The sequence below is a fragment of the Apiospora aurea genome (genome assembly GCF_038362705.1).
Source record: "Apiospora aurea strain CBS 24483 chromosome Unknown utg000008l_segment0_segment0, whole genome shotgun sequence".
Lineage (NCBI taxonomy): Eukaryota > Fungi > Ascomycota > Sordariomycetes > Amphisphaeriales > Apiosporaceae > Apiospora > Apiospora aurea.
The window spans coordinates 4,322,911-4,348,941 of NW_027117395.1; the positions used below are offsets into that span (position 1 = coordinate 4,322,911).

The 26,031-nt window shown below is 55.3% G+C and overlaps 8 protein-coding genes across 8 annotated transcripts; 4 read left to right on the forward strand and 4 right to left on the reverse strand.

Annotated features, from left to right (window-relative positions):
- Nucleotides 1–50: 50 nt before the first annotated feature.
- On the reverse strand, nucleotides 51–4,132 carry PG986_012812 (pyridoxal-dependent decarboxylase conserved domain protein; the record flags this gene model as incomplete). The annotated part of the gene is made up of 10 exons (XM_066849034.1): nucleotides 51–826; nucleotides 899–1,023; nucleotides 1,118–1,401; nucleotides 1,470–2,057; nucleotides 2,135–2,649; nucleotides 2,714–2,866; nucleotides 2,932–3,298; nucleotides 3,447–3,636; nucleotides 3,704–3,843; nucleotides 3,911–4,132. 10 exons carry the CDS (start codon nucleotides 4,130–4,132, stop codon nucleotides 51–53), a joined length of 3,360 nt encoding a protein of 1,119 aa, XP_066695730.1.
- Nucleotides 4,133–5,604: 1,472 nt separating this feature from the next.
- PG986_012813 (short chain dehydrogenase/reductase) lies at nucleotides 5,605–6,555 on the forward strand (the record flags this gene model as incomplete). The annotated part of the gene is made up of 2 exons (XM_066849035.1): nucleotides 5,605–5,628; nucleotides 5,833–6,555. The coding sequence occupies 2 exons, from the start codon at nucleotides 5,605–5,607 to the stop codon at nucleotides 6,553–6,555; spliced, it is 747 nt and encodes a 248-aa protein (XP_066695731.1).
- Nucleotides 6,556–7,498: 943 nt separating this feature from the next.
- Nucleotides 7,499–9,299, forward strand: PG986_012814 (uncharacterized protein; the record flags this gene model as incomplete). The annotated part of the gene is made up of 4 exons (XM_066849036.1): nucleotides 7,499–7,923; nucleotides 7,989–8,062; nucleotides 8,119–8,797; nucleotides 8,870–9,299. 4 exons carry the CDS (start codon nucleotides 7,499–7,501, stop codon nucleotides 9,297–9,299), a joined length of 1,608 nt encoding a protein of 535 aa, XP_066695732.1.
- Nucleotides 9,300–9,718: 419 nt separating this feature from the next.
- PG986_012815 (thiamine diphosphate-binding protein) lies at nucleotides 9,719–11,465 on the forward strand (the record flags this gene model as incomplete). The annotated part of the gene is made up of 3 exons (XM_066849037.1): nucleotides 9,719–9,853; nucleotides 9,917–9,970; nucleotides 9,993–11,465. The coding sequence occupies 3 exons, from the start codon at nucleotides 9,719–9,721 to the stop codon at nucleotides 11,463–11,465; spliced, it is 1,662 nt and encodes a 553-aa protein (XP_066695733.1).
- A 455-nt stretch (nucleotides 11,466–11,920) lies between these two features.
- PG986_012816 (aryl-alcohol dehydrogenase) lies at nucleotides 11,921–13,160 on the reverse strand (the record flags this gene model as incomplete). The annotated part of the gene is made up of 2 exons (XM_066849038.1): nucleotides 11,921–12,368; nucleotides 12,448–13,160. The coding sequence occupies 2 exons, from the start codon at nucleotides 13,158–13,160 to the stop codon at nucleotides 11,921–11,923; spliced, it is 1,161 nt and encodes a 386-aa protein (XP_066695734.1).
- Nucleotides 13,161–14,555: 1,395 nt separating this feature from the next.
- On the forward strand, nucleotides 14,556–14,849 carry PG986_012817 (uncharacterized protein; the record flags this gene model as incomplete). The annotated part of the gene is made up of 1 exon (XM_066849039.1): nucleotides 14,556–14,849. One exon carries the CDS (start codon nucleotides 14,556–14,558, stop codon nucleotides 14,847–14,849), a length of 294 nt encoding a protein of 97 aa, XP_066695735.1.
- A 1,256-nt stretch (nucleotides 14,850–16,105) lies between these two features.
- Nucleotides 16,106–17,873, reverse strand: PG986_012818 (uncharacterized protein; the record flags this gene model as incomplete). Its single annotated transcript, XM_066849040.1, has 2 exons — nucleotides 16,106–17,786; nucleotides 17,866–17,873. 2 exons carry the CDS (start codon nucleotides 17,871–17,873, stop codon nucleotides 16,106–16,108), a joined length of 1,689 nt encoding a protein of 562 aa, XP_066695736.1.
- A 3,803-nt stretch (nucleotides 17,874–21,676) lies between these two features.
- PG986_012819 (uncharacterized protein) lies at nucleotides 21,677–25,931 on the reverse strand (the record flags this gene model as incomplete). The annotated part of the gene is made up of 3 exons (XM_066849041.1): nucleotides 21,677–22,497; nucleotides 22,563–25,508; nucleotides 25,592–25,931. 3 exons carry the CDS (start codon nucleotides 25,929–25,931, stop codon nucleotides 21,677–21,679), a joined length of 4,107 nt encoding a protein of 1,368 aa, XP_066695737.1.
- Between the last annotated feature and the right edge of the window lie 100 nt (nucleotides 25,932–26,031).

Sequence of the window (26,031 nt, forward strand, 5' to 3'; positions counted from 1 at the left end):
TTACAGGAGATAAGAAAGGGGTACATATTCTCGGAGCCGTTCGCCCTGCTTCACAACAACTCCTTGCCGATTTGATCAAACTCATGGCGCCACTCGCTAATGTTCTCAACCTTCTTGAAGCGGTCCGCGTTCATCGCCTCACTGTCGACATACACGCTGTCCCCGAGCCTCAGTGTGCCACGGCCGACAAAGTTGTCAGCCGTTACCAACTTCTTGACGTCGAAGGTCTTGGCAGATCGGCTCGGATCCTTCCAAACGCTAACTTGGAACGTCGCGCCGGGGCGGAAGAAGAACGCGGATCCTCGCGCGGATGCGCTTCGGGTCTCCGAGGTCACCACTTTAGCGGCCGTGTGCAGTTTCGGCGCGGTATCTTCGTCGTGCTTCAGCGCCTCCACCCCGTTGCCGTCTTGGCCGTTCTTCGGCTGACCCCTGGGGCGGGTGATTGCTTCCTTGTAGGAAGCGTCTTCCGGAGAAGCAGAGACCCCGTTCGTCGCGCCATTGGACATGCCGCCGTTGTGGAGTGGTTTCTCGACTCCGTCGCTCATGTTGTGGAGCTTGGCTGCCTGCTTCTTGGCCGCCAGCTTCTTGGCGTCCACGTGGTAGCTCTCGTGGGATACGATGGCGCCGTTCTTGCTGCCTATCTCGCTGTTTGATGGGAATGGCTGCATGGGTTCCTCGCGGACATTCTCCATGAGCAGAATCAGATCCCTCTTCCAGATGGCACTCTCGTCTTCAACTTCCTGGTAGAGTTGAAGTTGGCAGCGGCCCGCAGACAGCTGCGTGTTGGGTGCGCGAACAAGGATATGGTCAATATTGGCTTCGCTTGCTGGGGTTTTTCTGTCAGTTCACCGGCAACACTGCCACGAGGTTTGGGAATTCCAGCGACCGCGAGACTTACCGGTTCCGTAGAGATAGAATGGCATGTACGTATCCGGATACGTTTCGAGGCGCCGCTTGGACCTAAGCGACCGAGTGACAACCTTCGCCTCCAAGGACACGTCTACGTCCTGGAGGATAATGCCGCTATCCAGCTCATCAGCGTCTGCTTGCAACCCACCGCCACGTATGTCCCAGTCGACATTGTCAAAAAGGGGGGCAGAGAGAGAGAGAGACATACGACGCCTTTGTCATGATATTCGCCTGGAACTTGTCGCTCTTGTTGAACGCGTCCTTGAGCATGATCTTCTTCGTGGTCACGAGGATTAGGGGCTCCGTCGGGTTCGCCTGCTTCATGACGTCGTACTTGGCCTTGGCGGCCGCGTCGAAGCTGGCCGAGACGATGAGCTGCCGGCGGTGGTTTGCCTCGTGGAACATGGGCAGGTGGATCAGGTAGATCTTCTCGACGCCCTGGATGAGGAACTTGTGGATATCCGGAGCGAACTTGTTGCGCTGACGGACAATCTGCGCGGTGTTATTGTCAGTTCTGGTCTCAAAGAATGAGAAAGTGGCATGCACGTAGCGAAACGAACCTCGGTCTCTCTTTCGACAATATCGTAGAAAGTCTGAGCAAGCTTGCGTATGAAGTTCTTGTCCGTCGGGAACGGAGACATGACCACGTTTCGCAACACCATCAGATCCTGCGTGCTCGGCGAGAGCTTGAGCCGCTTCACAAAGTTCTCCTTGCACTTGCCGTACAGCTCGTCGGAGAACTCGGTCGAGGTGAGGAAGAGCGGGATCTGGGTCGGGTCGTCGGTCGGGCTCTCGACGGAGAAGGCGCGGACGACGCGCGACATGAGGTAGTTGGCCTCCTCGATGTCCTTGTTCAGGGACCCGTCCTCGTGGCGGAAGTTGAGCGCGAAGGCGTTGATGTTGAGGTCAGACCCCAGCGCCCGCATGAGCGTCATCGATTTGCTGTACTCGCCGTCGTCGGGCCGCGTCGCGTCCACGGCGACGATTTCGTGGTTGGTCTTGTTGACGATCTCGTGGCGGATGCGGGTCTTTTCGGCTTCGATCTTGGCCTCGCTTGTGTGCTCGCCCACCTCGGAGGGAAGCATATTGAAGGGGACGCAGGTAAAGGGGCTCTGTGGGGTCGTCAAAGAGGCCCATTCTGCCGATAGCTGTGTGTTTGGTGCCGCGGTCAAGAGTCAGCAGTCAAACGGAAAGTGATCAAGCAGAGAAGGAGTCGGATCCATACCCTTGTGCATGTCCATGTGACCTCTCCCAGGAGGGCGCCGTAGCCCTCTGGATTGAGACCGATGGTCTTATTAGCGAGCCACGTCGACATGGCCGCCGCACCGGGCTTGCTTCCCTCGACGCCATAAATACCGATACTCGTGACCGAGCCGCGCGACAAGTAGGGGCTGGTCCAAGTGACCAGGAAGCGCATGCGCCCATCACGATAACATAGCCCACCAGCCGGGTACGGGATGTACCCGGCCTTGTGTGGGTCCACAGTGATGGAGTCGGCGAACCGCATGGCATACAGGTCCTCTTGGGTCTCTACACGCAGGCTCGAGTCGGGGACGAACCCGTCGGCCGCGCCCAGCTCGGTAGGGAGGTTAGTACAGTCTCCGGGCTCGTAGTTCCGGGGCAGCATGGAGCAGAAGTATCCGCCCCAAGCGGCGTCGGCGTGAACCACGAACGACAGGCCCTCGGTTTGGAACTGCTTGCGCAGAGCAAGGATGCCGCTTAGTCTGTCCACGGCACCCTCTTCAAGATGAACTCGAGTCAGCCTGCTGAGATATTCAGGGGTCATACCGCGTGGGTCTCTCACCTTCTGTCGAGCCGATTATTGCCACGACCGCCAGCACCGGCTGCTTCTCTTCTAAGTTACGCCTTAGACTCTTCTCGAGCTCTCCCAAGTCGAGACGCGCCCCGAGGTCCACAGGGATGCCGATCACATTGTCAGAGCCAATGCCGCAAATAGCTATCGAAGTGTACGTTGCTTAGCACCTCATATAATTGGGTTGGTACAGAACAGTGTAGACTTACCAGCTCCTTTGGGCCAAGAGTAGTGCCGGGTAGTCGACAGCATATATTGGCACGGCTTCGTCAAGCCCAACTCCCGTTCCAGCTCGTCCTTCCCTGTCGACTGGATGGTGAACTCGTTCATGATCTCTGACAGAAATTTGCTGGATACACCGTGCTCTAGATAGAGCCGGTCCGGAAGGTCGAGAATGTCATTGGGCTTCAGGTTCAGCAGTTCCCAGTTCGACATGTGGGTGAAGAGCTTACGCTCTCCTTGGCATGTCTCGACATGGAACTCATCGGAAAGGAAGTTGAGTTTCTGGTTTGGACCGAATGCTTTGCGGAGTGCGAGTGGGTAGAACTTCAAGTTTCGTGCTGTGGTATGGTAAGTCTACTAACGTAAGATAGTTCTATGTGTCTGCGTCTAGCACCTACCAACCCTATACGAAGTTACGAATCAGCATGTGTTCTTGGTCTTCATGGAGTTTATCATCTTACCACATGGACTCGAGGTTGGCCACTGTGCCACCACAAGTCACATGGCCCCATGCTGTAGGAGCCTCGGGGTTGTCCTCCTGGGTGTTGTAACCAAAGAGATTACACAGCTGCTCTCCGACCTCGATCTCTGCCACGGTCGAGACGGGGCTGGCTTCGATGGCGACGTTGTTGGGATTGTACAGCGTGGTCATGAAGTAGCCCAGCAATGATGCCATGCTCAGGTCGGTGCACCTAGATAGTTGCGCTCGTCATCAGCAACGAACGATGTTCGCGTGTATAGCATTAAAGAGTGACCAACATATGTCCCTGATAACGAGGCGACCAGAACGGAATGCTGGCTCTGGCAATGATCTTGGACGCCTTTTGGACTGCATTCTTGAGTTTATCTTGGGATCGAGTGAAAGCCTTCGTCTGTTGCGTCTTCTCGGTGATGAATTTCTACATCACATGAGTCAGTACATCCGAAGTGATAGGCGTGGTATGATGGAGCCTGCTCGCTACACACCCCGTCGCTCGGGAAATAGTCATGTCGGGCGCTCTCGAGCTCGTCCAAGATAACGCGGATGTTATCCCTGAAGTATCCCAGGTTCTCGGCCTGGGGCCCAATGAAGTACGACGAGATGATCTGGTGGGACTTGTCTTCGTGGGTGGCCGTCATGTTGTAGGTGTTTCCAGGTGTGACCTGAGGACGGACGATCCCGTTCGGAGCCTCCTTTTTGGATGCCATGATGAATTTGGCTGGGGGATATTGGGTGAAGAGCTAGGTTATGATGTAGGTAATCGGTGGGCTTAGGTGTCCTTAAGTAGAAGTGAGTCCCTCTGCTGCTCAGGCTCTCTGGCGAAACAGAGGGACGAAGGCTGTTAGGATCAACATGGCTGCCGTGTCGATCCGACTGGGCGTAAAACACGAACCGACCTCTATGACCTCTGGTTTCTGGCGACCATACAAGTGTGACGATATCCCATAGCGCACCCGCGGACTGTACTCCTGAGATTGGTAACCCTTGGACTTGAAAAGTAAGTTCTACTGGTTCCCTTACTACTGTACCCTTCCCGTGGCGGATGCATGTTTCACGCGGGTGCGAGCCGTTAGGAGGTGGACATGCGTATTCGTGGCGCCCTACAGCCAATGAATATAGAGCAAACCACCGATCCGTTCTTTTTATGTGACATACATGCGGATCGTGCCGCTCAAGTTGATATGTTCACTTCTAAGTTTCCCTGTGCTTCAGTTGGTGTGGTCATTGTTCTCAAGTCGTAGTATTCGGATACGTACTCAGAAACCAAGTGTAATAAGTGGAACGAAATCGAGTTTCCGTTGGCCTTTTTAAGAGCTTGGACAACTGACGATATTGGGTAAGTGGTCGGGAATCGTGAATATACTAAGTAGCGTACATCGTACTTACCGAGGAGATCGAGGAATCTGCCTTGGCCATCTTGTAAAACCACACCGGTAACGAGGTGACTCACCGGTGCATGGAAATCCAAGTCCGTTCCCGTCGTCGAACACGGCTCAAGCTACTGTATGCGTACATGCCATGTCTTTCCCAAGCCACGAAAGGCTGTGCAACGTTGGCTTCTCCGCAAATACTGCCCCTATTATCGTCAATGCGGCGATGTAGTCTGCCCATTCGTCAATGCGGCGATGTAGTCTGCCCATTCGTCAATGGAAATCGCCGAAGACATTTGTGGCGGACGTTGAACTTCGTCATGCTTTCCCCAAAGACTCAGGTGCAGCTCCCATGTGTAAAAGCCGGGTACTTATCTCTTATGTCCTAAGAGGCCCAATTCGATATCTCCCGATGTATGCGGACACTGAGGGACGGGGTTTCGAGAGCATTTTTGTGTTGGGCTGGTACTCTTGAAGGTACACCTCATTGTAACATTATTCAGAGGTGGACTTCTACGTACAAGGACACCAGATGGTGTAAATAGGATACCCTGTACTCATACCAGTCCAGAAGACTACGGCTCGATGGGCCAGTCTCCAGCCTGAAACGGAAAAGCTCCTATCCACCGAGAGTTACCCTTCATTGACCGCCCACCTCTTCGGCATCGTATGAGATACGCAGCGCTGTGGGCCACCGATGTCTCGGATTTGCCTTCTACCTTGGTTAACTCACACTTCCCCTCATAGTCAATTGACCACGGTCGGGTTGCTGTAACACTTTATTTGCCAGCAGATCATAGGAGAACAAGATGTTGACTACTATTCTCACCTTAGTAGGCCTTGTCTGGACTTTATTTACCCTGTCGGGAGCTGTGAAGCTAGTCAGACTGTACCTATTGACGCCTTCAAAGCTTCACCGTTAAGTATACCACAGCAGCACCAGCAACAGCAGCGTCAGAGACCAGAAAGAGCAACAGAAGGAGCCGTGGGCCGTCGTCACTGGCGCCTCGGATGGTATTGGGCGCGTCCTCGCCTAGGAACTCGCCACCGCGGGTCTGAATGTTGTCCTGCACGGTCGCAATACCACCAAGCTCGAAAAGGTTCAGGCGGAGCTGAAGAAAGCGCACCCGGTGCGGTCGTTCCGTCTACTGGTGGCGGACGCGAGCCTCGTACGCGGCGCTGCCAACTTACCGATGAACGCTGACTCTGGCGGGGACCATGATAAGGACCCATTGTTGGGATTAGATGTGAAGGCTATGGCAAAGAAAGAGCTCGACGGCCTACACATTACCGTCCTGGTCAACAACGTTGGCGGTGGAATAAAGAACCCGCTCATGGGCGACTTCCTCGAGTATTCGCATCGTCAGAACGCCGAGGCCGTCAGCAAGGAGTCGCTCTTCGCGATGCACCTGACGCACGCGCTGCTGCCCCAACTCCGGAAGAACCGCCCCGGCGGCGCCCTGATCATCAGTGTGGGGTCAATGGCCGACGTGGGCATGCCGCTCACGGCGATGTACTCGGCGTGCAAGGCGTTCAACAAGACGCTGTTCGAAACTTTGGCTCTAGAGGACAAGCTTGCCAGGGTAAATGACGGGAGAGGCAATGAGGACGAAAGAAGCAACGTCGAGATCATGCACGTGCGGCTCGGGGACGTGACGGATGTCTCGTGGCGCCGCGGTGCGGGGACCCTGATCATGCCCACGCCCGAACGGCGGCGCGCGCGATTCTTGCCCGCGTCGGGTGCGGCAAGAGTGTTGTGACAGCGTACTGGGCGCACGAGCTCATCAGGCTCAGTACCGGGGCGCTGCCGGACTGGCTTTGGGAGAGACTCTTGCTGTCGATCATAAGCGGCTGGGGAGCGAGTGTAGAGCGCAATGGCGGGGATGCGTCGGCTTCGATAGTAGGTAACGGGTTCTTTCAGTAACTGCCCTGGTCACACTCAAGAGCTAAGGAGATTCAATGCCTCGGTGGCAAGAAAGCAAGAACATCTGTTCGTTCTATGCCGAATCACCCGGGACAAGTGGACAATCTGCTACATCGTCAGCACTGCTACAATTTGCTAAAGCATATAAGCAGTCCCTTGCAGTATCTTTTAAAAATTGGCTGGGTTGTGGGCGGTAATATATTGTTTGGTTTATATCGAATAGATAATGGTGCCTAGTATCGAAACAAGCGTGTAGCCAACGTAAGAGGGTTTTTAGCCAGTAGGAAAACTTCTTAGCATATCGTATATCCTCCTTTGCACGTCACCGGAAGCTATCGGAGGTCTTCCGCCGGAAGCACGGCGAAAGCGGTTGTCGGGGTGGGCCCGACCCGTTCAGTAACCCCAAGTATCTTGTTGGCATATCTGGGCACGAACTTGGAATGCGGAGGTGGGGATATGCGAGCGGATGCCATAGGTGCAGCATGTACTTACATCAGGACACAATCTACAGTAGGCACAGGAGTTCCGAATCTGGATCTCGGGCCCCTGTCTCAATGGGGATTTGCATGCCCAGCACCACGATCGGGATCGTGCGTGCCGGCATATCAAGTCCCCTGCACCTTGAGCAAGGAAGTGAGACACAATAAGGAGGGGTTTGAAAGTTGTGATAAAGTCCTTTGCTACCCGCCTTAATAGATTGGCATGCTCGAAGGACTCAATGAAATCCGCCGTGTCATTCCTAGGATCGATCGAGGAAAAGCTTTGTTCGGCTCGCCATCATGGGTCTTCCTTCGCTATGGAAGTCCAGCGACCTGGGCAAAGAGTTAACCCTCCCTCTGATCGCCGTCAGCGGCTATTCGGGCCTGGCCGGCGCCGGGTTCGGCTGGGATAACTGCTACTGGTCCGGCTTCCTGGGCATGCAGCAGTTCGCCAAAGACTTTGGAGTCCTCAACACCACCACGGGGACCTACTCGATTCCCACCTCTTGGCAGTCGGCGGGCAGCGGCGCCCCGATGGCCGGGATTGCGCTCGGGTGTCTGTTCTCCGGATTTGTTGGCCACAAGTACGGCCGCATCAAGACCTTCCTGCTGGCGGCCGCCATCGCCGTTGTCGGCATCTTGGTCCAGGTGACTGCCATCGGGAAGTTCTGGCAGCTCATGGCGGGGCGAATCATCAACAGTGTCAGCATGGGGTTGGTCTGCAAGTAAGTCCCCGATGGTGCTCACTGCCGGTTTTGGGGCAACTGGCTAATACGGTCTGGGCTTCAAGTGTCGTTCCGACCTACCAGAGCGAAGTAGCACCAGCCAAGATCCGAGGATCATTGATCAATATATATCAGTTCTGTAAGTTATTGACGGAATACGCCTCATGGGGCCGCTCTCTGACTTCTTGTACCCAGGGCAGCTTGTTGGGGCCACGATGGCAGCCGTCTCGAATTGGGGCTTCAAGGACCGAACCGATCAATGGGCGTACCGCGTCACAATCATCCTCCAGTTCATCATCCCCGCCGTCCTCATCTTCGGAAGAATATTCTTGCCCGAATCGCCACGGTGGCTCATAGGCCAGCAGCGCAATGAGGAGGCCCGGAAGGTTCTGCACTTCCTCCGACGCGGGACCCCCGAAGCACTAATAGACGAGGAGCTGCAACTGCTCGTAGCGGCGGAAGAGCAGGATCGGGAACTATACGCGCACTCGTCGTGGGCCGACACCTTCACCGGCACCAACTTGCGCCGCACCGCGATATCGGCTGGCGTGCAATGCCTCCAGCAGGCGCAGGGCAACTCCTTCATCATCCAATATGCCGTTGTGTTTCTTCAGTCGATCGGCGTCCAGGACAGCTTTGAAGTCCTGATCCTGCTCTACTTTGTCAATTGCGTGGCGTCGAGTATGGCCTTCTACTTCGTCGACCAGATCGGGCGACGCCCGCTGATGGTCGGTGGAGCCTGCATCATGGCGGCAAGCATGTTCATTCTGGCTGGGCTCACTGGGTTCCAGGCGCAGAGTCTCGCCGCCCAAAAGGGCGCGCTGGCATGCCTCTTCGTTTGGCAGTTTGTACAGGCCGTAGCATGGGCATCATGGTAAGTGACCAAGCCCAGATCTCCTGAATTTGGACTCCAATAGAAACTAACCTTGCGTTGCCTCTTCAATAGTGTCTGGATCGTCTGCGCCGAGGTGCCGACCCTCGCTGTCCGCGAAAAGACCGTGACGACCGCCACGTTCAGCGGTTTCTCGGTCGGCGTGCTGGTGACCTTCGTCAGCCCCTACATGCAGAACGCCGGCTATGGGAACCTGCAGGGCAAGATCGGCTTCGTCTGGGGCGCGGGTTCCTTAGTCGCGGCGACGTGGGCCTTCTTCGTCCTGCCGGAGCTCAAGGGCCGCACGCTCGAGGAGCTCGACGATATGTTCCAGAAGCGCGTGGGCGTGTTCGCCTTTGGCAAGTACCAGACTGCCGGCGCCAGCGCGCAGCTTCGGGTCGTCGAGGCCCTGGCCGTTGAGTTGGGCGAGAATGAGAATGAGAAATCGGCGGCGGAGATCACTGAACAAGGGATGGGCGCAAAGAAAGGTCTATATGCAGAGTAAATACCCCAGTACAAGTACTTAAGTAGGTTACTGAGTTTCCTCGAAGTTGCGGTGCCGATTCCCAGAATTCAATGTACTTGAGAGCAGCTATATGATGATTTGAGGTGGCATCCGTAAGCGGATGGGTTTTAGGCTACAATGATCCCTGGAAGAGCTATTTGGTGGACAATTTTAATGGCTAATAGCGTCCCTGCCTTTGAAGCAAACACTGGGTGCACCCGCGTTCAACGCTATCCATTACCCACCAACCCACCCACCTGTAGTTTTGGCGCCTCCTAGTCGCACTGCCTAACCTCTATACAAACTGACAGCTCCGATACTCAAACTCGGGTATCAGACCCATCGCTACCTGCGAGACTGTATGAGTTTCTGATATATTTCGCAAGCCATTGAAGTGGCAGGATACGGTGAGCGGCAATATGGGGACTTCCCCGCTTCTCGTCAATGCCTGCATTGGCACGCTGTTGGCTGTCATCGCCATACAAGCCGTAGCTTTCTTGGCGGACACATGGAAAAAGCGAAGTCTCATGAAGAGACTCAGCAATCAAGGCAAGGTATGCCACATGGGATTATTGGCCAATGGCCATCACTCGACCAAATACTGATACTCCCTCCAGCCCATGCCCCCCTTCAACACCCTCATGGGCCACCTCCTAGCCGCCAAGTCCGCCGTAGACGAGCTGCCCCCCCGAGGCGCACAGCGTCTACATCCTGAACCGGCTGGCGGCCAAGCACGCGCCCCAGGGCGCCTACTATGTCGACTTCACGCCCATGGCCTGGCCGATGCTGGTCGTGACGGACCCAGTGTTGGCCACGCAGGTCGTCGAGCACCCGATCGTCGGCGCCGCCAAGCCCGACGAGCTCTACGCCTGGTTCCACCCCATCACCAACGGCGCGTCGCTCTTCACCCAGAACGGCGCCGCGTGGAAGCGGGACCGGGACTACTTCCTGCCCTTCTTCAGCAACCAGAACCTCGACGCATCAGTGCCCTTCGTCGTCGGCCAGATGGCTATCTTCCGCGACAAGCTTCGGGAGAAGGCCAGGGAGGGAAGTAACGGCAGCGGAATGTTCGTCCTCGAACCGCTTATTCTGTCCATGATGAACGACATCATCGGCAAACTGGTCTTGAATGCCGATCTGGGTACTCAACACGGCTCTCACCCGCTTGCTACCACCATGCTACGACAACTGCGGCTCAAGTTCGCCGTCAACAACCCCCTGGACAATCTGGGCCAACTGAATCCCATGAAGGTTTTTAACTTGTGGAACAACAGCCGTATGCTTGACAACCACATCAAGTCACAAATCGATACAAGGCTGCAAGCCTGGCGTTTGAAGAAAGCTCAAGACGAGCAAAACGACTTCAAGTCTTTGTTAGACGTCGCGCTAGAAACATACATGAACCAAGACAGCACCTCCTCGTCCCAGACCGACGTCAGCGCCGCCTTCTCCAAAACCCTCTGCTCCCAAATGCGCATGTTCTTCTTCGCCGGCTACGACTCGACCGCCTCCACCATGGCCTACGGCTGCTACACCGTCTGGCAACACCCCGACGCCCTCCGCAAACTGCGCGCCGAGCACGACCAAGTCTTCGGCCCGCGCCCGGACGCCGCCCTGGACGCCATCAGCGCGAACCCGGCCATCCTGAACGCCCTCCCCTACACCACGGCCGTGGTCAAGGAGACGATGCGCCTGTTCCCCGCCGCCAACGGCATCCGCCAAGGCCACCGCGACCTCGTTCTGCGCGACGCGCACGGCAACCAGTACCCGACCGACGGCTGCTCCGTCCAGATGCTGCACTACGCGATCCAGCGCAGCCCGAAGGCGTGGGCGCGGCCCGCCGAGTTCCTGCCGGAGCGGTTCCTCGTCGAGCCCGGGCACGAGCTGTACCCGGCCAAGGGCGCCTGGCGGCCGTTCGAGTACGGCCCGCGCCTGTGCACGGGGCAGCAGCTCGTCATGAAGGAGCTCAAGGCGTTCCTGGTTCTCCTCGCCCGCGAGTTCGATATCAAGGAATGCTACGGCGAGATCGACGGGGACAGCAAGAGGGATCTGACACATGTAGATTTCGAGAAGGCGCACTTGGTCGAAGCAGGAGCCGCGCACCCACGGGCGAACTTCCCGTGTAGGGTATCGTTCAGCGGATATCAGACTTCAACTTCCATTTGATCGAATACACTAATAATAATAATACCATTTCTTAGCTTAGTCCTCCCGGCAGTATTGCTACTTTTCTATTCGAGAGGTGAACCCTCTGGACCCCCGGAAAGCACGTCTAATCGTTGATATGCTGAAGGTCAACGGATATTCCTACCTTAGCCAAGGTCAACCACTAATGACTGGGCTGATGGTGAGAAAGTAGAGTCATGAAAAAGCGAGGGTACAATCTATTACTCTTAGAGGACAACTACCACTCCGCTATTGTCTTTAAGGTCTACAATACAGTAGATCCCCAATACTTAAGCCAGGCTTAAATGCTGGAATAAAGCTCGAACAGACAGGCCTATTTGTGAATTTATGAGCGCAAAATACGTTCATAGATTTGATGATCCACCTAATCCTGCACTTCACATGCCCGTCCCTGTCTTTTATCCAACAAGAGGTTGCATATTGAGAGCGCACACCTAGATCGAGCTAGGCTGGCGCGCATGAGGGAAAACCACATTACCCGCGCGGTTTAACCGGGCGCTGCTCCCCGTGATATTGGGATCCGGACCCAGCATATCGTGCGGGAACCCGACGTCGAACGGCTTCACGCTTTCCAGGTAGCGGGTTTGCTCCTCCGTCAGCTTGATACTCAGCGCCGCGATGTTCTGCTTCAGGTGCTCGATCTTGCGCCCGCCCACGAGGGGGAACACGTGGTCGGCCTTGGAACGCACGTAGCCCAGCGCGATGGCGGTCACGGAGTCGGTGCCGTGCTCCGCGGCGACCTTGGCGAGGGCCTCGCTCATCTTGACCTCGTCCTCGGTCTGCTCGCCCTCGTTGTACAGCTTGCGCAGGCCCTCGCCGGCGTTCTTGCGGCGCTCGAGCTCGGTTTTGGTCTGGAACTTTCCTCCGCCTAGAACATCCCACCTGTACGTTTGGTTCAACTGTTAGTATGAGTTCATCGCATGTTCTGGGGTCTATCCAAAAGACATATGGACGGACTTACGGAGCAAGTGCCATGCCAAACATGCGAGCCATGGGGATAATTTCCCTCTCCATGTCCCTCAAAATGACATTCCAGCGCCCCTGGTAGATGCTGAAGGGTGTCTTGCCGTGCGCGACCGCGTACGTGTTAGCTGCCGAGACCACCCAGGCCGGGGTGTCACTGATGCCCAGGTAGAGGATCTTGCCCTGCTCGACGAGTATATGCAAACTATCCATGATCTCCTTGATGGACGTCGTATGGTCCCACCAGTGCAGGTATAAGATGTCGAGGTAGTCTGTGCCCAGCTTCGCCAGCGAGTCGCGCACACTAACGTGCAAGGCCCGGCGCGAGTTGCCCGTGTGGTTCGCGGCGCCGGGGCCTTTACCCAGGGCGTGGCTCCGGTAGTCGCTCGTGTACTTGGTCGCCAGGACCAGGCTATCGCGGTTGTTTCTAGCGCGCATCCACTCGCCGAGCCAGGTCTCGGACTGCTCGTCCTGGTAGCTGTTGGCGGTGTCAATGAAATTGCCGCCGGCCTCGACGAAGGCGTCCAGCAGCGCGAACGACGAGGTCTTGTCCATGGACCCCATGACGTCGGACCAGGCGTCGCCGATTGACATGGCGCCCAGCTGCAACGGCGAGACGCGTACCGCGGCGTTGGGCGACAGCACGCGCAGGCGGCCGAGCTCGGTGGTCGGCTCAGGTGCCGGAGCGAGGATACGACTGAGGGATGTCATGTTGGTTTATTGTGTTGGTGGTTCTATATGTTGGAGCGGGTATACTTGGGTCTTTCGGTAGGTTTGCATTCAGTCCAAGACAGGGAGCGATGATTGGCAGCAGTGACCATCTTGCACAGTCTCGAACCCTTCTAATATAGGAAGCGACTTGGTGCAAATATTTCCGTTCACTGTGCCGTATATACGGGGCGTTGGCAGGTCTCACGGTGATTACCCGTCTTAATTCCTATCACCGGCGATGTTGGCAACGCTGATCTGGGGTGAGGGGTTGGCCGTCATAAACTCCGCATGCACTCGCGGGGCGTTCCAACATGCCTTGAGACGTGCCTGCCTTGATATTGCATACACGTTACCAGTATGGGATTTCAACTGCAGTGGCAGCCTTCGATGGGAGGCCAAGCGGAGAATACCAAGGGACGTCGTTCCGCGCCTCCCCACATGGGATATCCCCTTGATGACGAAACTGCTGCTTTTCCTATCGCACCCCCCGTGAATGGTGTATCGGCTGGTTTATCCAGTAAGACCATACACCAAGTGAAGCATGGAAACGTTGGAAAGCGATATTCCAAGGGGGCTAACTCATCCCTGACCAGTACAGCACGGCGTCACCTGATGAGAGCCGCGCTCTCTCCGTCAAGAGAATCGAGGTCCAACGAACAGGTGAAATAAGCTATCGGTGCGGAGGAGCGTCAACATGGCTGTTCTGCCGCATATCAGAGCGCGGTGGCTTCCTCGGGTTGAAGCTGCAGCGATGTGCCATCCCCTCTGCAGAAAGAGGCGCTTCCAAAGTTCTCTTTCTGACTGTCAGTATTGCTGAAGCAGGGAAGGTAGGAAAGGCTGAACTTATCACAGCACTCGGTAACGACTGAGGAAGGTACTTTACAACCTGTTTCCAATGCAGTTGCCCAACCCTTCATCTGTATACCTCCTACCTTACCTATGGCAATCGCGCGGGCTCAACAGATTCTGTCTTGTCTGGCTCACCCACCATTTCTACATCACCAGAAGTTCACTTCCAACACTCGTGTTTTGGCCCATTCACTTTTTGGAACATACGCAGCCGCTGCTCCAATATTCTGCAACCCAGACACAATTTCTGCTCGACCTCCCGCAATCGAGCATTTTTCCCGCCTCCTCAATCACACCATGGTTACTCAAGTCGGGGGTCCATTGCCGAATGGCATGCTTGTCTTCTTGATTCGAACCAGGGAGGAGCTGTCTTCTTACGCCGAAAGCCTCGCTGAGCTAATGGTATACTGCATGCATGAGAACCAGGTGGACGAGTCTTTTCCATGGAAGACCGTTTTCCAGCTGGGGGCCAACCTCTACTATCAGCATGTTCTTGCGAGTTATATATGATTGTTGCCAGCCCAGAACCTCGCCGGCCGCTCACAGATGGATCCGCCCCTTCCCTACCGCGAGCACCTCCTCTTTGTCATCGCCGATCCGCTCGAGATCTACACTGCTGTAGCGTCACTCGAAGTCATGGTGGAAGTAGACTCATTAACACGCAATGCCCACCTGGCCAACCTGTTGGTGGCGAGGGAGCACCGATGCGAGGACTTGGGCTTTACTCTCTTGCATATGGCCGTGAGCTGCGTGCTACGTTATTGGGACTGTCAATTCTTCTCGGCCCTGGCCCAAGCCGGGAAGCCCGCCTACCGGTTGTACGAGCGCATGGGTTTCTAGGAACGAACAGTCTTCACACCCGACAGACGCGATGCCGCAAGCCTCTCACTACTCGGGTTCATTATGCCCCCTTAGGGTTGGGGTATGTTTCGACGAAGACACCTGCTAACTATATGGTGTTGCTGACGAGTATACAGTATAGAGGGAAAACAGTCCAACTTGACAAACGAGAGAAGAGCACGAATAAGACACTACGGAGGAGCATACGGAAGAGACAACAGAGGACGCAGATATGGGATCCCGATAGCTCTGGTAACTTGCCTAATGCTTACATTAAAGTCTAGGTATAACTATACACGCCAGGCTCATAATAACCAATTGACTTTGGGTGACTACATATCTACACTTGTGTCCGGTTCAGAGTGGCACCACTGGCATACTGGTCTCGTGTTCATGGTAGGCAGCTTGGTAGCCAATTTGAACCTCTTCTATTCCTGAAAATACTTTCCTGCCTCAAATAGTTGATAAGGCAAGAAAACTCGTCTCATCGATCAAACCCCCTCGACGCGAAAACTGCTTTTGACATTGTCTGTAAAACGATTGACGAGACGTTTTACCCAGTCAGGCAATTATATCCAGTGAGATATACCTCATGTCCATGACACTAGATTACTATTGATATATACAGTACGTATGATAGAGCGGGAGCTGCGATGTCGCCACCGAGGGGGTATTGAGGCTTTGTAACGAAATATCACGCTGCCACGCAAACCTTTTACAAGTCGAATGCTTTGAAGCTCTCTGTGATACTCCTGGATGCATGTCAGGTTTCGTGAAAACCGAGTCTAGTACATTGCGATAAAGAAGTGTGGCTCAGTAGATAGGTCAGCCTGAAGGCATGTGAGAGTTCTGGAAAGAAATGGCTCGATATTGATGTTGGGGATGAGTGGAACCGCAGCGGACGTCTTTGGCTTCACACAACAAGAACAGAACCGATTTGTACATATGCATGCATATGTATTTGTAGTATCAAGAATGAGTGTATCATTAAAAAATAAGTAAGCTCTGATGTTGTAACCATCGTAATCTGCTGTTGGATCTGATAATGAATGCTCCAGTCCAATGACAAATCCCTAAAACACCACCCCCTTATTTTCATCAAGGCCCATCATCGTTTCCCGTCATCATCATAAAATCTCGTCGTAAACCCATATCCCCAGTCATTATCCCTTAATCTAAAAATGTGCGTGAAAAAGGACCTGGGAACCAGCCTAGGTCTTCTTCTTCTTTCCCCAAGCCGACCAAGTCACACTCCCTTAACAGCCACCGTATCGCACACCGCGCTTGCCTAGTTCCTTGCGTCCCACGGGGTCCTCGGGGAGCACCCAGCCGCGAGCCCGCTTGGCTTCGCGCTTCTCGGCAAGCTGGGGCTGCGGCATCCAGTCGTCCTTGGGCAGGGCCTTGCGGCGCGTGCCCTCGGCCGGCGCGCCAATCTCGGACTTCCAGGGAGCCTGGCCCGGGGCCGGCTCATCGTTGGCCATCATGCACAGGCCCCAAAGGGCGAGGCAGGCGGTCAACTTCGGCTCGCCGTCCTCGCTGTTTTCATCATTAGCGCCCGTGGCCGCCAGCTGGACGCTGGTGACCTCGAGGTAGCCGAAGTGGGGCACGCTCTCGCTGCCGTTGCGCACGATGACGAGCTCGATCTCGGTGAGGATGAAGCCGTAGCGGCAGCCGTGCTCGCGCATGGTGTGGTGCAGGTGCGCGAGCCCGCGCAGATACTCGACGCGCTTGATGTTGCCCTCGACGCGCATGCCCGTGTTGAAGCGGTCGAAGCTCTTGACCAAGCCGACCACGCGAGCAGTGGGCTTGCCGCCGAAGATGGTGGCGGCGCTTGAAAACTCTCCAGCCACGTTGGCAACGAAGATGTGGTCTGTATTGGGGGACATTGACTTGGTAGAAGGGACAGAGAACTGCAGCGGGCGCTGCGAGGATATTGAGAGCGCCGCGTTGAGCTTGGGCAGGTAGTACGCGCTGTAGATGCCATGAAGGGCGGCCTCTGTCTCCGGGTTTCTCGCCGAGGTTGAAGGCTGAGACAGAAGAGGCGAAGGGACAGGGCAGTTAAGGAGAGCCGAGGCACTGGGCAGAGACAGGATGGTGGAGGCATTGAAGGAGCTCCAGGGACGGATCTGTCTTACATCCCACCAGAAGTGCTTGGTGTTGGGATCCCTCAGAGGGAACGAGATTGTGCGCACCAAGGACGGGGCCGGGTTGGAGGTGGTGAGGTAGTTCATGAGCGTCGTGGACTGGACAGGCTCGGGAGTGGATGCCATGCTGAGGGGCGACGGCGCGCGGGGCGTGTACTGGGGAGCATACATGAACTGCTCAGCCTGGGGCTGAGGGGCCGACGGCACATAGGATGGCATCTGGCGGTAGGTGGGAAAACCATACTTCTCAAGCGCTGGGCCATCGAGGCTACAAGAAGACGCGCGGCGGGAGTGCAGGTCATCCTGGGGGGAAATTACTGGAGAGCACATGAGCGACTGGGAGAATTGGTTCTGCTCCTCAGCAGCGGGGGCGAAGTAAGAGTTGGCGAAGTGGTTCAAGGTCTCAGGGTTGGTGTAGCTACGAGCATGAGACGGGCGAGAAGCTGCCTGGCGCCTGGACTTGGACTTGGAAATGGGCGTCGGCGTGGTCTTGACACGCTTAGGAGGGTTCTCAATGGCCTGGTCTTGAGATCGGATCTTGGGCAACAAGACGGGGCCATGTTGGCGGATGGGAGGAGGAGACCTCGACGGCGTGGTGACGCGGGTGCTGACGGAGTCGGAGGGCGACGACTCGATGGTGGAGTAGAAGGAGCCATACGAGCTTGAGCGAGCATGCCCGGGATGGAAGGGGATCTCGAGCAGAGACGGGTCAAAAGAGAAGCTCGGCGGGGTGGCCGGCTCGCAGGATGGGTATGTGAAGTCTTGGAAGTCAAAAGACATGTCTGCTGCCAGACTGTGGGTGGATGTGGCGTTAGTCCAATCATCATCCTCCGTGTAAGTGAGGGTGGAAATAGTGGGACTGGGATACTTACGAAGCCATGTCGAGAGATGTGGATGGGCTGCTGTCTAGCTAGGACAGCAGTGGATTTGGATTATCGTAGATGTTGGAAACAAGGGGTTTGGAGACCAGCTCCGGCGTGCGTGTTTCTTGTTTGCTTTCTTTTGCTTTGTTTTGTTTTTGTCGTTGCTGTTGCTATCGTTGATGCTGTGAAGCAAGATATGTACGAGATGATGGCGAGATATGTTTTTGGGTGTGTAAGTTGCTGTGAAGCAAGAAGAGGGATATCCAGGGTCGCGTAACTGGCGGCCAACCTCTTTATGGAGATCTAGTAACAAGTTTCAAACAAGAGACGGCAAGGAGCAAATAGGAAAGAACTGTATTGGACTGGAGCAGTTGGATGGAGAGAGCATACGGACGAAAAGGGAACGACAGGTTGAGAGGGAGGAAGTCGGTCCTCTTATCCTCGCGAGGCATAGGCCATCATCAGCCCACCCGGGCCACGAGAGACTGTACATGAATGCCGCATTTCTGAAACGTGGAGAAGGAAAAGATACAAGCCCATTCGGCTCGTGTGTTTTTTTCTTCTTCTTCAAGTGTGTGTGCGTATGCAACAGGCCGAACCCGTTTTGTGGATGGGTTTCTTGGTCCAGACGGGAGGCCGGCCTAGCATTGGGCTGGGTTGAGGTTGATGAGCGGCTTCTCATCCTTCACCTACACCTGCAGTAGGTAGAGTGGAGCCATAAAGCATGAGTACATGCCACGCAGGCGGCAGATGGATAGATCTTGGGCGTATTCCGACCTGGTATAGACGGTCTGGCTCCCTGCGGCCAGAACGGAAGCCATGCAGCAAGCAACAGTACATCGTCGTTCCCCGTTTGCCGTTGATAGTCGTTGGCGACCCCTGTCCGGCCACCAGAGACAATCAGCCTATCAGAGACCAGAGGCGCCAGAGCTCAGCACCGTCCGAGGTCGAACTGGCGCACGCGGTGGATATTCGCCGGGTTGGCACAGGATTCAGAGCCTTTTCCAGGGTTGATTTCCCCTTCTGCCAATACAGCAATACAGTATGAACCCCATCCAGGTCGGTAATGGCGGTCGCCAATCCCATCGCTCAATGCAGACCTTGTAGAAAAGCCTGCATCGTTCCATGCAGCTAGCCAGAGGGACTGGCGTCTATGACTCACAAAATAGCAACACATGGCGGGTCACGGCTGCATTAGCCTCGTTTTCCTCGTTGCTTTTTTGGTTTTTTTGTGGGATGGGATTCATCTGGCATCCTGGTCCGCCAAACGCGCTGTGGGGGGGATACACACACACACACACACACACACACACAGAGCCGGTAACGTGGGTGACTTGAGCTAAACTCCAATTCGACACGTCCATCCATCGCCGGACACTCGTCCACGTCGCGATGCGATGCGATGCGTGCCCGTGTCGGAGGAAGGGTGTTGTCGCGACGAACCAGAGCTACCTCGCGACACCGTTGCCCTTCCTGACAGGACAATGGCTAGCGTGACTTGGGCAGCAGTGCTTTTGTGCACGCACCTGCTCGGCCATGGAAGCCATTCATCATTGACTTATGCCTGCATTGCGTTGCGCGGTACCGTAGTATTCCTTCAAGCGCCAGTACTACCAGTCAAAGTTCTCGTCTAGTGGTAGGTAGTAGCAGTATTGAAGCTGGCACTGCCTGTGCGTGTCCTGCTGACTACTACCCACCTGTGTCCATTCGATAACTGTATGTCAAGCTTGCGGGTGATTTGCCGCTTCACTTCGACAATCGATTTCATTGCAGAGCGCATCATCGACTGCCCGCTACTATTTTTGTCGCCCGCTTAAGCTTTGGGGGTTAGTAGGTAAAAAGTAGGCGCCTACGGAAATGAGACTGCCCCAGAGGGCCCGGCCGGCGAGCGACAGTGCAAGAGAGGAGAGAATGCGAATTTGCGTTGCGTGTAGCCGCCCGCGCGGTTAGCCAGTCAGCGGCTACGAGACACAATGTGAGCATAAGCCAAAAAAAAAAAAACTGGGCCGATCGGCCTTGCTCTACCAAGCTCAGCAAATTCCGGTGCATAAAATGGTGGAAATTGGGGGCAGATCGGCTGCTACAGCGCCTAAAGGTTCCCTGTGACAATCGCCCTGAAGCAGCAGCTGTGTGTGTAAGATTGTGCCCGGCCGGTTCTTGTCAGCGAGCGCTTGTCTCGTAAGGCGAGGGCGGGCGAGGGCACGGCACGGGTTGGGGTCCTGGGTCAGCTATGTACTGCTGTGCGCTTCCAAGTGCTATACCGAACGGACCCGTGACAGCTTCCGGGGTCCGGGGCCAGCCAGCCCGTCTGATTTTCGTGCGTCATCTCACCATCTCCATGCCACCGGTGTGTGCGCGTATGAGTGTATGAGTATGTGTGCAACCGCGCGCGCGAATGCTTCCTTTGCACAGCCGCACTCGCTCTCTCTCTCTTCGCGGGCGCGTAAAATCTTTCGCCCTACCCTTCCTTCACTAGCTACCACACAACACTAGCCACCACGTGAAGATAGAGCTCGAGTGAGGCGCGCGAAGGTTGAGCGGAAAAAGCACAGCGAGCGTCCCCCCCCCTCTTGGCCTTGGCGAGATCTGATTGGCACATTAGCACGCGCCCACATCCCATGCGGCGCGAGCTTGACTTCAGCCCAATCGGGAGGTCGGACCCCGTCCACCCCACCGTCGCGAGCGTGTCGATTTCGGGTCGATTGGCCTGCAAGCCTTGGAGTCGTTTCCTTAGCATTTTAGCTCGCCTGTCCACTCCCGGATTGGCGGGAAGGCCCATCAGACTTCTTGAAACATTTTTGTTTGACTGTTTCAGGTTTCCCATCCCGGCACTCGAGGCTCTCTCCTGGGCTGCTCGTGGCCTTAGGCTGCATGCAAGTATGACTGGTTTTCTACCCGTCGGTGCATCTCCTTACCAGGGTTCGCTCTGTCGGGAGCTATGGCCAGCAACCAGCGCATCGTCATGATCGTCTTTCGGGGGGTCGGTTCTGCATATTGCGACTAGGAACAATGACTCACTGACTAGTCCATCTACTATCGCAATATGCATTACCCATGTTCCTAGTATACAACTCACATACAATCGGGGGCGGAGGAATACGCCGGCTCGAGTCTGGCTCAACACAAACATCATCCCGTCCGGGACTGATCCCAAATCCAAAACTCAAGTGGCTGGGAAGCCACGTCGTTCACTACAACTCGTATGCAGGGGGCCAAACCATCCAGATAGATGGTGTTAGTGTCCGCCGGCTTTTCAGGATACTTTCCTTGGACACATCAGCTATATGGACTGGATGGAAGTAGCGGTGATCTTTCTTGTCTTGTGTGATCTGGCCCGACCTCATCGGAACTGCTCGGGCTTATGTTATGGGTCTGGTGATGGCATGGCCCATTACTCGACCTACTCCGAAACCAAAGTACCGACACTGCCACTTCTGAAGAGCTGATCTCACGCTTCGGAGAATTGATAAAGCCCTTCTGGGCTGCCTCCAACTGGTTATGCGTGCATATGTGTGTAGTAGCTTCGTGGTGGATGGCTGCCGCGTTGTCCCACCCTCGTTTCGCTCGCAGGACAACGCCACTCGACGGCCTGCCATCAGTCTGGAAGCTCGCCACCGGACCGCCTCGCCTCCTGTAGTAGAGGGTCTAGGCTTGTAGATGTGGCCCTTCGGTACTGGCACGCAACGCTGGGGGCTCTCTTGCTCATGTGAAGGTGAGCCGGATGGCTGCTCTATTCAAATGGGTCATGTCCAAGTCGCGTTGTCTACGCGTCTATTCTATCATCGTCTGATCGTAATGACAACGGCCACCCGACATGCGTCTATAGCGTAGCATTCAAGGTAGCCCCTCCAGCAGCACCCATGGCACTTGACTCGCCACCCTCACTTGAGGCTGGCGCCCCTTGGGTACTACCGTTCTCCATGGGAATGAGGGGCTCGCCACCCGGCACGTCTTCCTGGGTAGCCGAGGCTGCTCTGACTGCCTGGACCTCCTCATTATCGGCACGTCCTCCTTGCCTCGCCTTGATCATCTCGAGTTCATCCACGACGCCGTCAACCTGAGTAGCGGCAGGATGCTCCACTTCCACTGGGCCTGGATCGACCTCCTTCAGCCTCCTCAGCGCCCTCCGTAGCCCCTCGAGTCTGCATCTCTCTTGGACCACCATGCCTCTGGCGTACTCCCGGATTGCTCGCCTGGCCATCTTTTCGTGCATCTCTTGCCAGCCCGCAAGCTCCCCTGCCACGACTTGTTGGGTGTATCGGAGCTCCCTGCCTAGCTCCTCTACCTCCTTCACCTTTTCTTTGGCACGTTCCTCCTTCTCTTCGTTCATCCGTTGGCGGGTCTCATCTAGCAAGCCTAGTGGCCATCGTGTAGATCGTGAAAGTGAGTTGTATGAGCGCTCAATGCTTTTCCGAGTAGAAACGATCTGTGATACAAGCTGTGGAGGGCGCGCGAGGGCCGCCAGCATTGCAGCAATAGTGGACTGAAGTGCTAAGAGTGAAGAATGTAGGGTAGTGGAAGGCAATGACGCTTGTGGTTGAAGGTTGCGTGTATAAGTTTCAAAGGCTGAAATATACGTCGGCGGTAAGAATGCCAGGTTGGAGACTTGCTTTGACAGTAGCGCTGTAGCATCGTAAAGGTCTATCACTCGAGGTTCAGCTTGGGGTTTCAATATGGGGCGGGGGAGAGAGATAGACTAAACTTACCCGTAGCAACAACGCTCAGCGCATTGGATCGCCTCGCAACGCTCTTCGTCGAGTAGTTGACACTTCGAACCATATCCCGCGCATGGTCGACAAACTGTTCGACCTCTCGCATATCTTCCAGTGGTTCCATCTCTTCACGCACCTTCTCTGCCCTTGTCTCGGCCTTTAGCCTACTGCGTTGCTCCATCATTTCAGCCTGCAGATCTGGAACCAGGAAGAATTCCCAAAGCATCTCATGCGTTGCAAAGGTAGGGTGCGCAAGGAGGATCTTGAGGAACCAGTCTGTACGTGTTTGGATATCTTTGAGCACTGCGCGAGATGGTTTGCTGGGTATCTGGAAAGGTGAGCGTTGACCGGCAGGGTTGGGAATCCAGGATGCTGGGTTCTCAATTGAGAGTAGGTGAGCCAGCCGGTCAAAATCGGCCATAGACCGCCGACAGGTGGTCACGGTGAAGCTATTGTCATTGTTGGGAGCCCCGGACTTGATTACGAGGCGGATAGTAGCATCCTCGACGAAGAAAGACCGGACTACGCCTGTCACGCGAGCATCGTCGCCTGAAGGCATCGAGAACAGAGTCAGATCATCGATCCTATTCCGTACCTCGTCGTCTTTTGCCAATTCGACGGCTGTCAAACCGCGTAGCTCTTTGGCCGCAACATCGACACGCGGGTCTCCGTAAAGCGAGCGAACGACATCAAAACGGCCATACTTGCTAGCTACCATGAGCGCCGTGAACCTCTTCTCGTTGGTAGCGTTAACGTCCACATCGCAATGGTGTAGAATCTTCATGATCAGCAGCGCGTCGTGCACAATATGCAACAACGTGTTGCCTTTCGAGTCCACGTGATCATCCAAGTGTAGTGGTTGCCCGTCGCCTTGCGCTTCGGTGGCCGCTTCAAGCCCGGCTTCGACCATGGCATAGTAATCTACATGGTCATATGATCTGCATAATGCAAAGAGCGGCGTCAGACCGTTTTTGTCTTTTTGCCTCCAAGGTAGTAACTTGCCGATGCGCCGGATCAGATATGGTGCGTGGAATAAGTAATGCGCGATGCTCCGTCCCATATTGTCCTGTAGCGCTAGATACCTCTTGACTTGCGCGGGGCCAACTGAGTTATTGATAAAGTCCAGTATTATGTCGATCAGTTCGGTATGACCAAGCTGGACGGCAGCGCTGAGGAGTGTAGTGTTTGAATTGTTGACGTCCTGCAAAATCATCTCCGGCGGGTAGAAATCTTTCAGCGACAGAAGATATCTCAAGGTCTCAGGTCGTGTGTTCTGAATTGCCATCATTGGCACAGACTCCCCGAAGGAATCCTGTGTTTGGCAAAGGCGAGCAGCAGATGTGTCACCCTCAAGGCCACTACCTGTTGTCACGATACTGGTAGCTCTGGAACGATATGAGTACTCTGATCCGCTGGACATACTCCGAACATCCATCGAGACCTTTTTGACCCGTTTTCGGATTGGACTTTGCACCTCTGTAGTCCCATCGGTTTGAAAAGGGAACACATGGCTGAGTCCAGATCCTTTGGAGTATGGCTCTGACATAGTATAGGTGCCAGAAGACCTCCTAGAGGAGCCGTTGACCATACTCCAACTCACAGAAGGAGCCCGGCTCGAGACTGGCGATCGCTCGACCTCATCCTCTATGTCATCTTCAACTGCATCGGCGTCCGGGTCCATGATTCTCTTCAATTCCCCTAGTTCGCCTTTCGACGCCGCGTCCCAAAGAGCTTTATTGCGGCGACTCGCACGTCTGAGGCCGCTAGAATCTCGTTGAAGGTAAGACAGGACAGCTTCGAAGGTGCTCACGGCATATCCCATTTCCCCGCTTTCGACATCATCGATAAAAATGAAGTGACGAATGTAATTCAACCGAGCCTGGAGATTCTTGACACCGGCTCTGATTACCACGAAAAGAAGCAATGATACAAGTGTGTCGGCGTTGATAGTAAGGGGCGGCTTTTCTGCTGCTGAAGTACCCTTGGTCTCTGGCCGTGCGTGTTCGGTTAGGTTCGTAACGGACTTCATTGTGGACAACAGTAGCTCCATCATTTCTTGCGGGCATAAGGCGGTAGACATCTTTCCGAATTCTTCCACGGCTCGGCCAATACTGACTACAAGCAGATGCTTCTCTGGTAAGCCGCCCTCTATAGCCAGGCCAAGTTGTGAAATGTCGATATGCTCCATTTGGCGGATCTTGGCTTCCAACTCTAGATCCTCATGGCGACGCATGGCTGCTAATCGCGTCCATATGAAGTTGTGGACATTTTCGGCCACATATCGCTCAATGAGACGCTCAACTAAGGGCCCCGTAAGCTCCGTGGTGGCACCCAACATTGACAGTTGCTGCTTATCAACGTTTTGGAAAAGGTCGATTGCTGTGGTCACGGCCGTCTCTAAAGAGGCTCTCATAACATCCTCATCTTCTTCGGAGAAGAAACTTCCAGCCATCTGATCATCTTCAGCCCCATTAAGACTCTGGACACTCTGCCTCCGCACGGATACGCTGTTCGACCGGGCCCTCTTCATGGCGGTGGTGATGGGACCGTCTGGCATAGGATCGGGAATGTGGGAAGCGGAGGGCGGCGGGGGAAGAGGCCGCTCAAAGACGGTGGTGAACTCGCGGAAGAGCTTCTCGAGGCCGGGCTGCATCTGTCGTGCGATAGCGGGGAAGTGGTTCAGGAGGTCATGGAAGCTCTTGACTTCTTTCTTCCTCGGCAGGCTGGGTTCTCCGTTCTCGATGGCGGCGAGCTCCTTGGTATGAGCCAGTATTTGCTTCGCCATGCCCTCTATGAAGATGGCTTTCGGAATTGGGATCTCCTCCCATGTCCCCACCAACGGCCGGGAAATGTAGTAGATGAGCCATTGTCTCGGTTCGAGCGCGTCAGCGTACCATATTATATCGCCAAGAATCTGGGCTTGAGCCAGTGTTCGAAATCCTGCGAGCATCAAGTCAGTCAGGGCTGGGCGGGAAGGGGGCTACGGGTCGAGTAGTGTAGCATGCCAGAAGAACCATACAAACCTTTGTTGCTGTAGACGAAGGCATCCTTAATGACGACGCTCCTCCCATTTACGGTGTTGTATTGGCGCGCCTTGCCTCTCAGCTCGCGCAAGTTGCCGACACCGGCATCTTTCCCTCCCGCTGTGGCCGCGCTGCTGGGGATCTTGAGCACATGGCTTCCGAGGAAATCTTCAGACGCAATAACCTCTGCAGTCGGCGATCCAGCCTCGGTCTCGCGGGAGGTAAGAAGGAACTCGGCAGTCGGGACGAGGATGATATAGTGGTGGACGGGCGAGCACTGGCCGACAATGGGGTTGCCCGGTCGGAAGAAGGCGGCCAGGAAGGGGTTCAAGGGTTGCATTCAGGCAATTTGTCCTGATGATGCGAGAGGACTCTCTACCATATTCTCCCAGCTTCGGGCTGTCGCTGGGGCCCTGGCGCTTCGATGGCAAGGCTGGCGG